Source organism: Podarcis liolepis (assembly GCF_965112155.1).
Source record: "Podarcis liolepis genome assembly, chromosome: 3".
NCBI classification, from domain to species: domain Eukaryota; kingdom Metazoa; phylum Chordata; class Lepidosauria; order Squamata; family Lacertidae; genus Podarcis; species Podarcis liolepis.
The window spans coordinates 45,098,609-45,115,144 of record NC_139557.1 but is presented as its reverse complement, the minus strand read 5'-3'; the positions used below and the strand labels follow the sequence as shown (position 1 = coordinate 45,115,144).

The window sequence follows — 16,536 nt, the reverse complement described above, 5'->3', positions numbered from 1 at the left end:
ATTCAGTAATAAAACTGTGTTGCTGAGATAATGGTGGGGATGAAACTAATGCTTCATTAAAAGCTGGAATATTCTTTGGTTAAATATCCCAGGTAGAAGATACTTACCAGAAGGGTCAAGAAAAGGAGGATGAAGACCCAGAATCCAAACCAGGTGTTGAAGGAGAGGACAATGCAATTGAAATGTCAGATGATTTTGAAGGAAAAACCTACGACGGGGAGCAAGAAAACCAAGGTATGTGGCTTGTACTATGACAATTGTAGGTTTTGCTTGTCTGTCCTGTTATATGCCAGTACAGGTGGGAACGCTAAACATTTTCTTTGTGGGCTTTTTGTGCAAACATTGACATGCAATGGAAGTACTTGCGCAGAATTAACGTTAAGTGTGATTCCAGCAGCTTGATGTCCTTCTGTGGCAAAATCTGGCAGAGTTCAGTATTTGTGAAAATGGTAATGCTTCTGCTCCTGTATTAAATTAATCCTTGTGTGGCTTGTGTGGTTAGGAGCTCTTCCTGATTAAGGAATATAATTGGAGCAGGAAGCATCTACAACTGTTATAAATTAGGAAAACCCTTAACTGTAACATTTCTAAATGCAGCAGAAGTCCAGCTATATCATGTCTGTGTGTGGTGTGTTATTCTAAGTGGGATAGAACAATTGGGCGAGACAGTTGGTGATCTTACCAAACAGTTTTCATGGCATTACTGTTAATTTCAAACTGTGACAGACCCTTGGAGAAATCTGAATAAGAATATACAAAAATATACATTCTGTTCACATGTCCATAATTCTTATTTCTGATAAACTTTTTCCCTTGTTTCACCAAATGTGTTGAAACAATTTCAGGAGAGACACTTCTTGTACAGTAAGCCCTCAATTGACACAGGGGTTACATTCTGGGGATTGCATCTAAACCCCAAATCACATACAGTGGTGCCTCGCAAGACAAAATTAATTCGTTCCGCGAGTTTTGTCGTCTTGCGATTTTTTTTGTCTTGCGAAGCACGGTGTCGGGAAAGTTTTGGAAAAGCTTCAAAAATCACCAAAGTCTTTAAAAAACTCAAAAAAGGCTACCACACCGCGTTCTATGAGTTGCTCCTCGAAGTCAAGTCGCAACTGTATTAGCGGTGTTAAGAAAAAGGAAACAAACTTGCAAGACGTTTCCGTCTTGCGAAGCAAGCCCATAGGGAAAATCGTCTTGTGAAGCAGCTCAAAAAACAAAAAACCCTTTCGTCTAGCGAGTTTTTTGTCTTGCGAGGCATTTGTCTTGCGAGGTACCACTGTATAGTCAAAATGCATTGGGTTCAATGGCAGGTGGGATTGCTAGAGTCTCTTTTCCTGGATACCCACCCCCTTTCCGCCCACTTTTTACTTAAAAATAATTATTGCCAGGTGAACAAAGCTGAATGTGAGCAAGTTAAATGCACATAAGTTGCAGGCTTACTGTACTCATGTTGGTGTCCTCTGTTTGATGCACAATGGCTGAATGGTTTTAGGCTGTCACCCTAGTCCAGTCCCTGCCAGCAGAACGTGTGCATTGCTAACCTGTGATGTCACTATACTTGTGAGGTTCATCTGCAAGTTTGCAAACTTGTGAGGTTCATTTGCAAGTTTGCAAAAGGCCGTGTGTCCCTTATGCACTGAGTTCTAGTACCTTATAAAGAGGATTATGCAAAGTGAGCTGTGTTGCCTTATACAGAAGAAGACGACAAATCTGATGAAGAGTTAGACAAACAGATGGGAAATCTCGGAGATGCTGAAGCTGACAAATTGGATGAAAGGCTTTGGGGAGATGACAACGATGATGATGAGGAAGATGATGAGAGTGATAATGAGGATGATAATATAACAGAAACGGGACCAGGAATGGATGAGGTAAAAACGTAAATAAAAGTGTGCTCCAAGGAGGAAGTATTGTACTACTTTATAATTGCATGGTACGGTATATGGAATACAATACAGAGATTAGTGTCTCAATTTTTTGTGAGACTCCCTTTTTAGAATGGGATTATTGAGAAGCCTTTCTTGGATTTCATAAAATCAGCAAGGAGTGAGCTAGCCTGCTGTCTACCTTTTTTTGAAGATGCCTCTCTCCATATGGAACTTGCCACCCACAGAGAGTGGCTGAGGAGGCAGGGCTTCAAAATCATCCTCTCCTCAAGGTGTAAATATCAACAGGGGCTACCAAATCCAGAGTCTTTTATGTTGCATCCCTAGTTTTAGGCATCTGCTTTCCTATGAAAGGAAATGGCGACCTTAGGGGTTGTTGTTTTTTAACCGGATATCCATCCATAGAGTGACAAGGAACAGATAAAAAAACCTCAATCTTCATAATACACAATTCCTGTAAAACAACTGTTGTCTAATATATTTTGGGATCCAAAATGTGCAACCATGTTTCCCCAAGTAGACTGGTAGCTACGATGTTGCCCTTCAGGTGTCATTGAACTCTGAACTCCCATCAGCCCCAACCAACGTCGCCAATGGTCAGGAATGATGGAAGTTGTAGCCCAGCTATATCTGGAAGGCCCCTAAGTCAGGGGACTTGGAGAAAACACACAAGGTTATACATGCATAACGTTATGCAGGTAATTTAAACAGCTGTGTGCACCTGTCTAAGACCCCTTCTCTGATTAAGCTTCCAAGCAAATGTACACAGTCATGTGTCTATCATCCACCCTTTGCATATTTGCTGTGGCCAATGTCCTGGGCTTACACACAAAAAAAGCTGTTAGTGTGCCGCCGCCTTTAGTGTAATAAGTAGAGTGTTTTGATAAAGTAGCCATTTGTCTCAAAACGTGTTGAATGTTCCCTGTGGCTTGACTGTAACAGAGCCAACAGAACTGTATATACACCAATGTTAGCAGGATGTACAATGAAATGGTTCCATGGCTATTTTCCTTGAACACCTTAGGGCGATTCAGAACTTGTGGCAAAAGATGACAACATGGACGTTGACAACAAAAATGATAAGAAATCTCCCAAAGACGAAGAAGAAGAGAATCAGCCAGATGGTGGTGAAACCAAAGAGAAAGTCCATGAGCAAATAGATGAGGTAATGAGAGCAAGTTTGCTGCAGAAAGCTACACTTATGTAACTACCGTTTATTTCAACTGAACTTGAGCAACATGTATTTCCAAAGTGTTTTATGTATTGCTATTTCCAATAATAACACCTGATACTTCTTAAATAGTTCATGGTCCCATTGTCTTTGTGGTTTTTGTGTATTTGGGGGCCCTCTCCTTTGTGTTTGTGCATCAACATACTGATGGCACTTTGTTCCAAAGCTCCTAATGATCCCACTCAGCCACTTCATATGGTTGTTAAAACAGAGCAGGGAACAAGGTGGTGCCATGTGGGACCAAACAGCATAGTTGCCAGGAGGCCAGCAAGCAATCCTCCAATACTCTGATTGCCTGATTTTATGTTAATGTTAACATTTGATGTTAGCCACTCTGAGCCCAGTTTTGGCCGGGGAGGGCAAGGTATAAATAATAATAATCATAAATAATAATAATAATAATAATAATAATAATGGATGAAGTTTGGCATCCTTTCTGTTGGGGGTTCATCTAAAGATAACTTCAAGAGTTACTTTACTGCGGTTCTCAACAGGTGTCCCCCCCCCCCCCGCCTTCCCACCCCCTGCTTCCTGCCTCCATTCCTTGCATGATGCGTCACTTATTTCTGTTTAACAGCGTGAATATGATGAGAACGAGGTAGACCCTTATCATGGAAATCAAGAGAAACAGCCTGAAGCTGAGGCATTGGATCTTCCTCAGGACCTGAACCTAGAGAACGGAGAGAAAGATGATGAGGACAAGGAAGAAGAAGGAGGTATGGCTCACAAGGTGTTCCTTTATCAGCAGATATAAAGAAAATAAAATACTACGTAGTTGTGGTGCCTCTTGAGTGTCTAGCTATAATTGGGGACTGGGTGTAGGTGCACAGCCTTAATCTGATTCCAGACAAGGGTCGTCCCTGTTTGGGGGAAATAAGGATTGATGTCATAATTTTGATCATTCATGCTTATAACCATTGGAAGTTTGTGAATTAATTGCTGCATCTGATTGCGTTTGCATTGAGGAAGGAATTCAGCCAGTTCCATGTGGTAGGGAGGCTGTTGCCTTTTCCACACAGGTTTGGAGTAGGCTATGATTGTCTTCGAAACTTAGGAAGAGTCTTAACAGTTTTGTCCCACCTCCTGTGGTGCCTGGGCCATTTATATCAGTGTTGGTTTCTGTAGCTCTCTAGTCTCAAGTATCTGTCATCTTCTGATCCTCTCCTATTCCAATCAGGGGCACACAGTTTGAAAGAGAGATTCTCATGATATTGTTTAGTGGCCCCTAGGTCCAGCTCACACCTGTATTTGCAGTACTGAAACACTATACAATGTGGTAAGATGCACATCAGGGGCATAGACCAAGGAGCAGTGGGCTAATTCTGGTTTCATGGGGCATATCTGCCATTTGCCTGTGTGTTTGTATGTGTTCTTCATATTTTAGGGTGTTCAGTACCACAAACGTTGATATGTGTATATAACAAATGTTTCGCCTATTTCAAAGAAGTAGTGTGTTGTTTGCATGATTGATACCATATAGAGAGTTGGGCATTGGAAATACATAATATCAGCACTTCCATTACTGCAGTACGTTGACATATTGACAATCTATGCTTGTACCAAGGCAAAGTTTCAACTTAAATGTACCTTACCTTTTCATTTTTAAGGATTATCTAGGAATCTTAGTAAATCTTCCTCTCTGTTCCTACCTGCCCAACAGTCAGTAGGAGAAAAAACTGAATTCTGCCTGCCTTCTGAAAGGTGTGTCTTTTGCGTTGCATTAGGAGAAAATCCTTTTGAGATTGAGGAGAAGACGATGGATATAGATGAAAAAGAAATTAAGGATTCTGAAGAGACGGGAGAGGATGGTCAGGATCCTGAGCAAGCTGAGAAAGAGTCCTCTGAAGAGAAAGGTGAAGGAGAAGATAAAATGGAGGAAGAAGAAACAAAGGATGAGGAAAGCACAGGGCATCCTGATGCAAATATGGAGGAAGAAGCAGAGGAGCCAACAGAAGACCTGAGTGAATCTCCTGAGAAAGAGGGAGAAAAGGGCATCCATGACCAAGGCCTTAATCCTCAGGTTTCACTTATTCTTTTATTAATAAGAAATAGTAAATGACCTCCTTGAGTTCCCCTGCAAGGAGGCATGTGAAAAGCACATCTTAGTCTCAGCACCTTAGTGTATGTTGAGATAGTATACAGTTTTAAGGCTAAAATTCCAGTAAATGGTAGTAGCACTGTGGTTTTCTTGGACAGCAAATAGATCTCCTGTAGTACAAACCATTTCTGGCCCTCCCTCCCATCACACCTGTCGAATGCCCATACTGATGTCTTCATCTGAATTGCTTTAGGAAGAGGAGGATATCGATAACCCTGACAAGGACAAGGAGCTGCCTGATGCCGTTGAGAGAATGGAACATGAAACTTACGGGCAGGCAGGAGAGGAGAACCTGCAGAGCGACACAGCCGTGGAGCTGGCCGGAACTGCTTCTGAAAAGGACCAGGCAAAAGAGGTGAAGTGGGGAAAATCCCACAGTACCTTTTGTATTATGTGGAACATACTTTGGGGGGGACGGGACTTCTAAAGCACTTAACTTTTAGGGTTGTCTAGCTGCTGCTGATTTTTCCTCTCTGAGTAAATACAATGCTTTTGGGGCACATGACTGTCTCCCTGCTCTCTCTCCACCCCCAATAAATCTCAGTAGCTGGACTGCTTAAGCCAGAAGCTAATTCTGTATGCATAAATGGACGTAAGACATGCTCATATATATGACTACAGCACACAGGGCCAGCAGCCCCTGTTTTCTGCTGCTCAATTCCCTCAGTTGTTAATCGTGTGCACAAATCACAGATCCCATTGGAGCAGTCTCATACTAAAGGAGAACAATATATGTGATGGCCATACACCCTGAGCAGTCTGTGACCCTAAGTGCAAGCAGGGAGGCAGCATTTGTTGATTCACCCTTCCCTTTGCATCTGCCACACTACCTTCCCAGGTTCTGGTGTGCAAGATGTGCCCAAGAGTGCATTGACTCTTCCTGCCACTCAGACCAGAGTCCTTTGACTAAACTTCATATAGTACACCTACCTCCAGTGGTTCCTCACCCAGGAACAGAGCTACTACCCCCTATATCAACTCCCACACTGTCCTGGAAGGTCCCCTGAATCTACAGCACTAATATTTGGGGTGCTGGGAACTGCAAGGCATGTGCGGTGGGGAGAAGGAAATGGGCAGAAATAGCCTCTCCTCCCTTCTGTTACCTGCTGCTGCCCCCAAGGATTTTCCCAACCCTGTGGTTGAAGCATATTGACCGTGTTTCACTAACTAGCCTTGGGGTTTTCTGCAGTGTCAGAATTTACACACAGGCTTCTTCTTAGAATCGCAGTCGGGTATGCTTCTGTGTTTTGAAGACACTGCATTATTCTCAGATGAGTGTGGAACTGTGTGTTCTATGTTTTAGCAGAAGACTTAACTTTGGTGGTTTGTCTGTCTTTCTTCAGGAACATGGAACTGGAGCTGCTGATGCAGATCAGTCAGAAGGACATGAATCTGAGTTAATGGCACGACTGGCTAGTCGGAAACAGAGCAGGAAAAATACACAGGTCTTTTATTCTTTCATAGATTAAAGAAATTGTAAGCTAGCTTTTTAATATGACCTTTTCTGCACCTCCTGGACTAATGCCTGGATCAGAAATTACTCAGCAGCTGTAGTACACCCCAAATGCTCTTAAGCAGTTCCCAGCTCAAATTGCATTGAGTTTTAAAATGCATCTTTGGAGAGAGTACATTTAGAAATTCATATTTAAATGCAAATTTTCTCACATTTTAAAAAAAGATGTTTATATTTTTCCCAGTATCAGACGCTGCTAATGCACTCATGTTTTGCTTGTGGGCTTTGAACAAGCACCTGGCTGTCTGCTGTGAAAACAAAATGCTTACCTAGATAGGATTTTGGTTTGATACTGCAGGTTTGTTCTAGTGGGCAGTGTGATAAGTTACCGAGCTTCTGAGTCTTGACTTTGGTTTTTCCGAACCTCATTGAAATTTCATTGCTGTACTTGCTTATTTTTCAGAGTTTTAAGAGAAAGCCTGGCCAAGCCAACAATGAGCGCTCAACGGGAGATCACAGTCAACAAGTTCACAAGCGGCTGAAAACTGTTGAATCCAGCAGCGAAGCAGAACAGGAGCAGGTTCAGCCAGAACGAAACATGGGAGAAGCTGATGCATTTGAGCACATTAAGCAAGGCAGCGAAGCCTACGATGCACAGACCTATGGTATGCTAGCATTCGCACAGTGATGTCAGAGGGACAGACAATTTTAAATCCTTTGTACCACTAAACCTCCGCTTACAGGGAAATGAGCATGCATTCTTTATTGAAATAAAAGCAATGAAACATGTTAGATTTGGTTTGCATAGCTTAACGCTGGGGAAAGGATTTAGATAAGGAATTTTTCAAGGAACTTGCGCTTGCTTCTCATAGTTCGCTTTGCGTGGCTTCATTTTTAAACTTAATAGGCAGCCATGTTTTATTTCTCCACATTAAATCAGTTGAAGCTTTAAAAACAAATCCCTACGAAGGTATTTTCTAGCTTTCTAGCCTAGACTGCAGGAGATTGTGGTTCCCATAAATTCTTCATTCATCTCATCTCATTCACCTAGGTGCTAGGTCATAGCAAGATGGGTAGGAGGCAGAGCTATGAATGGGGAAATCCTCAGTTTAAAGTTTACCTTTGCTATGACCTCACTAAGAGGCTTTAGGCACAATTCTCTCTCCCCCATCCCTCCCTTCTCCCCCTTAGCAGTATGGGAATGGTGACGTTGACCCTACCTGGAGGTTTTAAAGAGAGTAAGATAATGCAGGTGAAGTACTTTGAACACTCTCAAATGCTATGTAAATTACAATATTTATCTCACTCTCTGAATAGTTGTTGTTTTCCCCCCCTTTTCAAGTGCTTCGGGTGTCAAGTTAAAACTTTATAGATATTGATGACTGTTAGTTTGGTGATAGGGGAGAACAGCACAGAGTTGCAAGATTTTGGTTTGATTTTGGCTATGTTTCCACCAGATGTAGCTAGTGAAGAACAACAGAAAACAACCATGCCTGTCACTGAAGACAATGAAGAACCAGTTTCTGAAGATGTAGCTATGGAAACAGAAGCTCAGAAAGAGGAGGATCTTAGAACGGTAGAGGCGGAGAAACTGAATCCAGAAGTAAAGGCACCTAGTGCTGCTAAATCTGGTAAATTGCCAGCTCATTATCTTTAAAAGAATTTTATTCTTCAGGAATAATTTCTTCATTTCAATTGAAAACAGTCCTGTAGTCCCTTTGGGGCATACTATTTGCTCCCTGGCTCTGACTCACCCACTCTGCCCCTACTGCTCACATGTTGCAGGGAGCCAAGGTCCCCTACAAGGAGCCTGCTTGTGCCATACATGATTTTAACCCTGTTATCATGCATGGGGAGTTTATGCATCTGTGGCAGGCTCTCCACTTCAGATGTTACTCCCAGGAGTGGCAGAGCCAGCAAGTGCAGCCTCTTGTCTTCCCCTCACACCACTGTAACCAAGTGAAGGGCCAGTACCTGAAAAGGGTTACTATTTATTGAATGTATATACCGCCCTATACCTGGAGATTAGTATTGTGATTTCTAATGGCCCTGAAAATGTGTGAAGCAAGCATGCCATTTATTCAACGATAGGACCCGAGGAGGTTGAGTTGGACAGACAAGCCCTCAATTCTGAAGAAGACGAAGAGCGTGGAACAGAAAAATTGCCACCGGAAGTAAAGCCGGACAGAGACAAAAACTCTACCATACATACTGCCCATCAGTTCTTGAGGGATACCTCCATCCAGGTAAACTACCAATTGTGCTATTAAATAAATAGGATGTGTTGATTGATGTGAATCTTTCCAGGATACAGTGCTTTTGTAATTTTAGTTTCGCCAAATTAGTTTTTTGCTCTGAATCAATATTTAGGTTCCACTGAGGAAGGACCTCCATATACATATGGTAGAGACTCGGATAGGGAGATCACATGACTGTGAGATACTAGAGAAGGGAAGGTATACATCTACTCTACATTACTTAAGCAGGTTTCCCCCCTACATCAAAGTAGATGGCTTTTTTTTAAATGACAAGTTGAATCTCAGATCTTGTGGCCTCAAAATACATGTGTAAGTGAACTGTCTGTAGGTGGGACTGTCTATAATCGAGTCAACACTCTCAGCTTTGACAACACGGATCACTTATTTGGAGGGCTGGAAATCCTTGAGTTTGGGGGCACAATGCTCTCTGCAGAGATTCAGCTCTGGTAGCTTTGCATGCGCACAGTCTGATCCACCTCGGTATATTCATGCAGAAACTTGCATCTGCATGGAGATTTCCCTCGATGGATGGGGGAAATTTAGAAAATACCAGTCATGGAGATATTTGCAGCTGGATGTGAGGATCTCTGTTTTCCTCCAGACCCCCAGTATACAAGGAGATAAATCAGATTTGGGCTTGGTCATGTGGTTCATAGAGGAGATAAGTACAGTTAATATGCTGCATGCACATAAATTTTTGCCATGAGTAGAAAAGTAAATTTAGAATTTCTCCTTAATTGTTGCTATCCAGTGGTCCAGAACACTAAAAGTTCTCCTAAAAAAATAAGGGATGTGTTATGTGGTGGGGTTTTTTTTAAGTTTGCTTTTGGAGGGACACGGGTGGCGCTGTGGGTTAAACCACAGAGCCTAGGACTTGCTGATCAGAAGGTCAGCGGTTCGAATCCTCACAACAGGGTGAGCTCCCGTTGCTCGGTCCCTGCTCCTGCCAACCTAACAGTTCGAAAGCACGTCAAATAGGTACCGCTGCGGCGGGAAGGTAAACAGTGTTTCCGTGCGCTGCTCTGGTTCGCCAGAAGCGGCTTAGTCATGCTGGCCACATGACCTGGAAGCTGTACGCTGGCTCCCTCGGCCAATAAAGTGAGATGAGCACCGCAACCCCAGAGTCGGTCACGACTGGACCTAATGGTCAGGGGTCCCTTTACCTTTGTATGTATGTATGTATGTATGTAGCAAGTATGTCATTCTAAAATACCTGTCCATATTGTTTGATTCAAATTCCAATTTGTTATTTTAAGTGCATTGTTAAGGATCCTGAAGAGCTAAGACGAGAACTAGAGAAGCAACTGGAAGTTTGGCAGAGTGGAAATGCTACTGAGGTTAGTAAATTGTTCAGTCAAGCAATATACACTTGCGTAATTCTTTTGGAAAGCATTTATTGAATATAAATGGAATATTAACACATTATTTCCAAAGCCATGTTAAATATTGGATTCTGGTACTGCTTAATCACTACAGAGCAAGGGGCAGAATTGTAGATGCTGATAATCTTGCATGCAATACATGGACGACAATTATACACATAAAGACCCTTAGCAGCTGATCAGTTTGTACCACAGGATTCTAAGACAAAGCTATACTTGAAAGTTCTAGCAAGAATTATTTTAAAAAGCATTGCTATAAAAGTATTTGCAACTGATATATCCTGAATTATTTAGGTTTTGTACTTGGGAAAGGGATTTATGTATAAAAAAGGTTAATTCTCTGGGATTTTAACTTTACTAATAAAAATTCTATGGGGTTTTTTTTATCTTAATGTTGCAGGAAAAGGCAGCAGCAGAGATGTGGCAGAGATATCTTCTCCTCACTGCACCACTTTCACAGCAGCTCTGTGAGCAGCTGAGACTCATACTGGAGCCAACTCAGGCAGCCAAACTGAAGTAAGTTGGGTCACTGTAAAAATAAAAGCAGAGCCCACATACATTACGATTTGGCACCCAAGCCGTCTTTCCAGCTAGAACTGCTTTAGCATATTGTTACTATTGTTACTAGCATATTGGCAGAAAATCACCTTCCTGCCTTCCTCCTAATACAAGTGGATTTCCACGCAGGTTTAGTAGCAAGTTCCAAATTAAAGATTCCGGAGAAGCTTATTTTCCCCCCAGAGAGGAAACATGCCCAGCCCTTGTAGGCAATGCCTGCTGAAATCTCAGAGGGGAAATTCGGTGCTTTTGACCCACCCATGTGAAACCGAAATAAATTATGCAAAATAAGAAGCAATATGTAAATAGGCCTGGTTCCTCTAAATATCAGGACATAGGTGTGCAAATAATGAATCTTGATTCCCCAAAAAAGTTGTCTTATTTTTGACTGTTCATTATCTACCAGTTCATGTAGAATACAGTGGTACCTCGCAAGACGAAAAACGCGCAAGACGAAAGAGTTTTCCGTTTTTTGAGTCGTTCTGCAAGACGAATTTCCCTATGGGCTTGCTTCGCAAGACGAAACGTCTTGCGAGTTCTTGCGAGTTTGTTTCCTTTTTCTTAAAGCCACTAAGCCATTAATAGCCGCTAAGCCGTTAATAGCCGCTAAGCCGCTAATAGCAGTGCTTCGCAAGACGAAAAAACCGCAAGACGAAGAGACTCATGGAACGGATTAATTTCATCTTGCGAGGCACCACTGTACTTTCTCTGAAATGGATATCCCGCCAAGTTGTTTTTTCCTCCCCCAGCAACTGTGTTACTATTAATATTTTGTCTTTTCTTTTTAACTGCCAGAGGTGATTATAGAACAGGAAAAAGGCTGAACATGCGCAAAGTAATTCCATATGTTGCAAGCCAGTTCCGAAAAGATAAAATTTGGTTACGGAGGACCAAACCCAGCAAAAGGCAGTACCAGATCTGCTTGGCCCTTGATGACTCTGCCAGCATGGTAGACAACCACTCTAAGCAGGTAAAACAGAAATGGTGAAGAAGCCAACTTAAAAGTCTTATATGAATGAATTCAGCATTCATCTTTCATGCATCAGACTTGCAGTTAACTATACAGGAGGCATTTCCCCACCGCATTGCTGTTCTTCTTCCTTCTATTTCGTCAGCATGGCTGCTACTGTTTGCTTCCCTCTGTCTGCCGCCATGGGGTTTACTTACAACAGATGCTCGTTCAACAAGCTCAGGGATAGTGACAGGGATATAGGGGGGTAATCATATGGCTGTGATGGATGAGTATGCATCTCTTTCCCTGCAGCAGGGAGTTTAGCAGTGGGGATGATCACCAAGGGGAGAAAGTTAAAAGCAAGTGCAGATTGCATTGCAGGGGTATATCATTCCATTTTCTAATTCCTTTGCTTCTCTGATAGTATCACATATCACAGTGCATTTTCAGTCCATGACAAATGCATGAAGCAGTTTTAGAATTTTGCAGTTCGTTAACTGTTCTGTGGTGAATTCTATGTCCTTCGCGTAGATATACAACAGACTCAAACTTTTATTTGTTTTCTATAGCTTGCTTATGAATCCCTGGCAGTGATTGGAAATGCTTTGTCTCTCTTAGAAGTGGGACAAATTGCTGTGTGCAGGTAAGGCTATTTTAAAGCCGGAGTTGTCATAGAAATCTTTTTACTCCTGCTCACTGCACTGTTTTAAAACGTTTCATTTTATTTCAGTTTTGGAGAGGCTGTTCAGCTGCTACACCCATTCCACGAACAATTCAATGATCAGTCGGGAACGAGAATACTCCAGCTGTGCAAATTTGAACAAAAGAAAACTAAAATAGCTCAGGTATCTCTCATCTTGGATGAGTGGGGCTGCCTTTTTTCATTAAAAGTTCCTAATGTTGTATTTAAACAACTATTGTGCCAGGCTAAGGGTGTTCTTAGGTTAGTTCTTTTACTTTCCTGTCCAATTTGTCCTTAGAATGTTACAAGAAGAAAATGGTCTTGTCTCTGCATTAGCCTGGTATATTGCTTGTAACAAAAAAGAATGGTGCAGTCTTGTGTTTACTGTAGCCCCTTCAAAACAGCCAAGGGAATAATGTGGCTGCTGTAATAATTTTAAGTCTATTTTGAGTTCACAACCTTAGGCTGCAGTTCTCAACTTGCATTCCCATTCATTTCTGTAGAACAATTGTCTTAGAAAAGAAATGGTTAGCTCACAGCTGATGCACATATATTCTCTCACTTTTCTACAGTTCCTAGAATCCTCAACAAATATGTTTGCTGCAGCACAGCAGTTCTCTCAAAGCATTAATCCAGGTGAGTTCCCCCCTCCTTTTTTGTATACAAACAAGTTAGGCATGGTAGTAGAAATAGTTCTTCATTGGATTTATCAGGAGCGTGGCTCTCTTGGCAGAATGCTGAATACACGGCAATTGTTCGTAAATAAGGCTGAAATCCTAGCCCAACGTATGTGGGGAGTAAGCCCCATTATTGGGTAGGACGTGCTTGTGATTGGGCTAGCTTTGTGAGCTCTTCTCAGATTAATATTTTAATTCTTGTTTCTTCTTTGTTGGTACTACTACTGGACAGTGGGGATGTTTCTTCCTGTTGCTTTTAGAACTTTCATAAGCATTGATTGTCTAACTTTAAATTTCGTGTCCCATTTTTCGGAAGCAAAGCTTTCACATCCCATTCAGGGATGTATTTTATACTATTTTTATACATAAAACTTTGTTCTTGGGGCTGGCTTTCATGTCCGCTTGTATGTTAAAGTAATAGAAAATGTTAGTAAAACTGAATATGTACCCTTTTTCTAGTTTTGTTTGCTAAAACTGAAAACATGCCTTCCTCAATAGAAACTGCTCAGCTACTCCTAATAGTGTCAGATGGAAGAGGTCTTTTTCTCGAAGGTAAAGAACGTGTCACGGCAGCTGTTCAATCTGTTCAGAATGCAAATATCTTCGTCATTTTTGTGGTGTTGGACAACCCTAATTCACGGGTGAGTAAATGAACCTTCAGATAATTGTACCACTTTTAACCGGGTGGAAAAATCGCCTTGGTTGGGTTTAAAATAGGTCCAAGGCATCCTGTATATGAGAAACTTTATTAAACTGGTCAAGCTTCCTGCCAACCATAGATTTGGGAGCTGAGGTTTCATACTATAAGGAAAAATCTACTTCCATCTGCACTTATTTCTGGTTCTTGCCTTCAACATTCGTTTTGCTGATAAGAAAATTTGCCTAATGTTTACAAACTTCCAGAGTTAATTGCTGACTACCTTTCCTGCAAAATAGTTTTTTTGATATTTAAATCCAGCTTCTTCTGCCTCTCACCTTGGGGAGGAAAGTGACAAGTCCCTTTCCCTTGGAGGTCCAGCTCAGGTTATTTTCAGCCTGACTTTTCAGGTTCTAGATCAAGGAACAAAGTTCTGCAAGCATCTTTGTCTTGACATTCCCTGCCACAATACTGGCATTTAGTATTCCTACTGTGTTAAGTTTCTTTCCAATCACAGGTAGCAAATTGTGCATGGAGACTATACTATAAAAGACCACATGGAGTAGTAAAAAAGCTATAAGTAGTGTATGGTGACAGCCCTGAAATCAGCACTAATATTCTCTCCCTTAGTGACCTCCTGCTTTAGTCTTCAGTAACTATTGTTAGGATCACCTGCAAAGGCTACAATCCACTCATTTGAAAACACAATGAATTGACTCTTTCAGGAGATTGGTGAGAGATGAGGACTGAGGGAGGCAACTTTTTTCATTGATCTAGCTGCATAATGCTACTTGTGTAGTCCTGTATCTGATACTGTCATTTTAATTCACAGGATTCCATCTTGGACATTAAAGTACCTGTGTTCAAAGGCCCAGGGGAATTGCCAGAAATCAGGTCATACATGGAGGAATTTCCCTTTCCTTTCTACATCATTCTGAGAGATGTGAATGCCCTCCCAGAGACCCTCAGTGACGCACTGAGGCAGTGGTTTGAACTGGTGACTGGTTCAGACAACGTGTAAAATTTGGCAGGTGATGTGAACATATGGTTGCCAGTTAATGGCAAAGGTCGTCAGCAAATTTGAGTTGCTGTTCAGACGGGCCAGAAATTACACACTAACATAACATGCATTTTTCCCCTTAACAGTGCAGGAGACTATGCAAACAGTGATGAACTAAAAGACTGTTCACTTTCTTGCCTATATCTGAAAACAGTGGAAAACCATCTCCTGGTTTTTTTTTTACTCTTTGTATAATTTATTCTTATTTCTGTATCACTATGAAATAAGTGGCTCCCAAGACTATTTTCTATAGTAGTAAGAAACTAGTTTCCTTCTGAGAGGAAGTTGCAACTAGAATGATTAACCATAATTAAAGAATACTTGTCTGTTTTGGGTCACATGTGTGAGTGGGACCCTGTGTTTGAAGGAAGGGTTGAATTTTACACAACCAAAATACCCCACAACAACCACAAATCCTACTTGAATACTTGAAACTGTCACTGAACAGTTGCTGGTTTTATGATAATGCTGGAAGAGTAGTTTTTTTAGGGAAAGACTCCGCGTTATCATTTTACACTGTGAACTTTGCCCTCTGTTCAAGGGAAATAGTGATAAACACATTTTAGTATCCTGAAAGCATGCCCAAGGCTCTTTCTGTCATCTCCTATTCCCTGCCCCCCAAAAAACTTTTTTCATTGCAAAAGCTATGCATCAGTCGTGATTACTAATAAACAATGTTTTGCTGTTTGTAATGGTGGTGTCCATTATTTGTTGGAATATTAAGATTCTATATTAAGAATCTTGGGAACTTAATAGAATTGGTCTTGAGTGGGCCTGACCTTCCTGCGCTGCTGTGACCTCAGGTCTGCTTCCTCCCCACCCCTTTCAGGAAAAGCACTCCTCACATGATGTGTGCTTTGCTTGCACAGCCCATAAAAGAAACGTGTTCACCATCAGATGCAGATTTCTCCAGCTTCTTTCCAGAATGGACAAATATGGGTGCATTGATCGATCACAAGGCCTCTTGGAATTTGCCCTTCTCTCTCTACAGAAGATAAAGCAGGAATTCAGTATCAAGGAAACAATAATAGAAGACTTAAAAAGAAAAAAAGCCAACCATTGTTGATACACATTTGTCAAAGACCTCCAGCTCCAGGGAAACGAAGCTGGACAGGAGCTTGGGCTGATGACACTGTCCTGAAAGACTCACTTAAGGCCTTCTTGGAGAAAATGATTTTGAAAGCTACATGGATGACCCGGAGCCCTTTGTTTTGCTCTGTTCAGAGGGCTAATCGAAGCCTGATTTCTATGTTTTGACAGTTAATTTTGTCACCATAGTTTTCTCTGTAAACAACTGTCACATTGAGGGGTGACTAAGTTAGCCCCTTTAGATAAGGACACAGAATATTTAATGTTTAAAGATGAGTCTTTGGGCACATTCACTTAGAATTTAAGCATTACAGAAAAAAATACATGAGATTAATAGCATAAGAAGCTTGATAAAATGCTGGCATTGCAAGCCAAAATACTGATTGTTGATGCAGAACTGAGAAACCTTAATTAGATAATAGAATCAGCAGTGGTAAAATTGGGCAGCAAGGAAAAGCTCATAGGAAAGGTCCAAAGTGAAAGGAGTGAAAGATGCTCAAATGATGTGATATTTATGCCCAATTTTTCCTTTGGATTAGTTCCCCCCCCCACAACCTTCCTCGATTTATC

At 41.5% G+C, this 16,536-nt stretch overlaps 1 protein-coding gene across 3 annotated transcripts in view; it reads left to right on the top strand.

Moving 5' to 3' along the window:
* The window catches only part of MDN1 (midasin AAA ATPase 1), a 90,351-nt gene extending 74,782 nt beyond the window's left edge, over positions 1-15,569 (top strand). For 2 of the 3 annotated variants that reach the window (XM_083497495.1, XM_083497494.1), the window contains exons 85-102: positions 93-234; positions 1,699-1,874; positions 2,914-3,054; positions 3,698-3,836; positions 4,845-5,140; positions 5,412-5,573; positions 6,562-6,663; positions 7,135-7,336; positions 8,129-8,302; positions 8,763-8,917; positions 10,186-10,266; positions 10,712-10,827; positions 11,665-11,839; positions 12,391-12,464; positions 12,552-12,666; positions 13,076-13,139; positions 13,679-13,821; positions 14,650-15,569. In XM_083497495.1, the coding sequence (XP_083353621.1) occupies positions 93-234; positions 1,699-1,874; positions 2,914-3,054; positions 3,698-3,836; positions 4,845-5,140; positions 5,412-5,573; positions 6,562-6,663; positions 7,135-7,336; positions 8,129-8,302; positions 8,763-8,917; positions 10,186-10,266; positions 10,712-10,827; positions 11,665-11,839; positions 12,391-12,464; positions 12,552-12,666; positions 13,076-13,139; positions 13,679-13,821; positions 14,650-14,838 (2,646 nt within the window). In that variant the 3' untranslated portion in view covers positions 14,839-15,569. Of the gene's footprint in view, positions 1-92; positions 235-1,698; positions 1,875-2,913; positions 3,055-3,697; positions 4,140-4,412; positions 5,141-5,411; positions 5,574-6,561; positions 6,664-7,134; positions 7,337-8,128; positions 8,303-8,762; positions 8,918-10,185; positions 10,267-10,711; positions 10,828-11,664; positions 11,840-12,390; positions 12,465-12,551; positions 12,667-13,075; positions 13,140-13,678; positions 13,822-14,649 lie in introns of those variants that run through there. The other variant, XR_014524693.1, reaches the window with a different exon arrangement.
* The last annotated feature ends 967 nt before the right edge of the window (positions 15,570-16,536 follow it).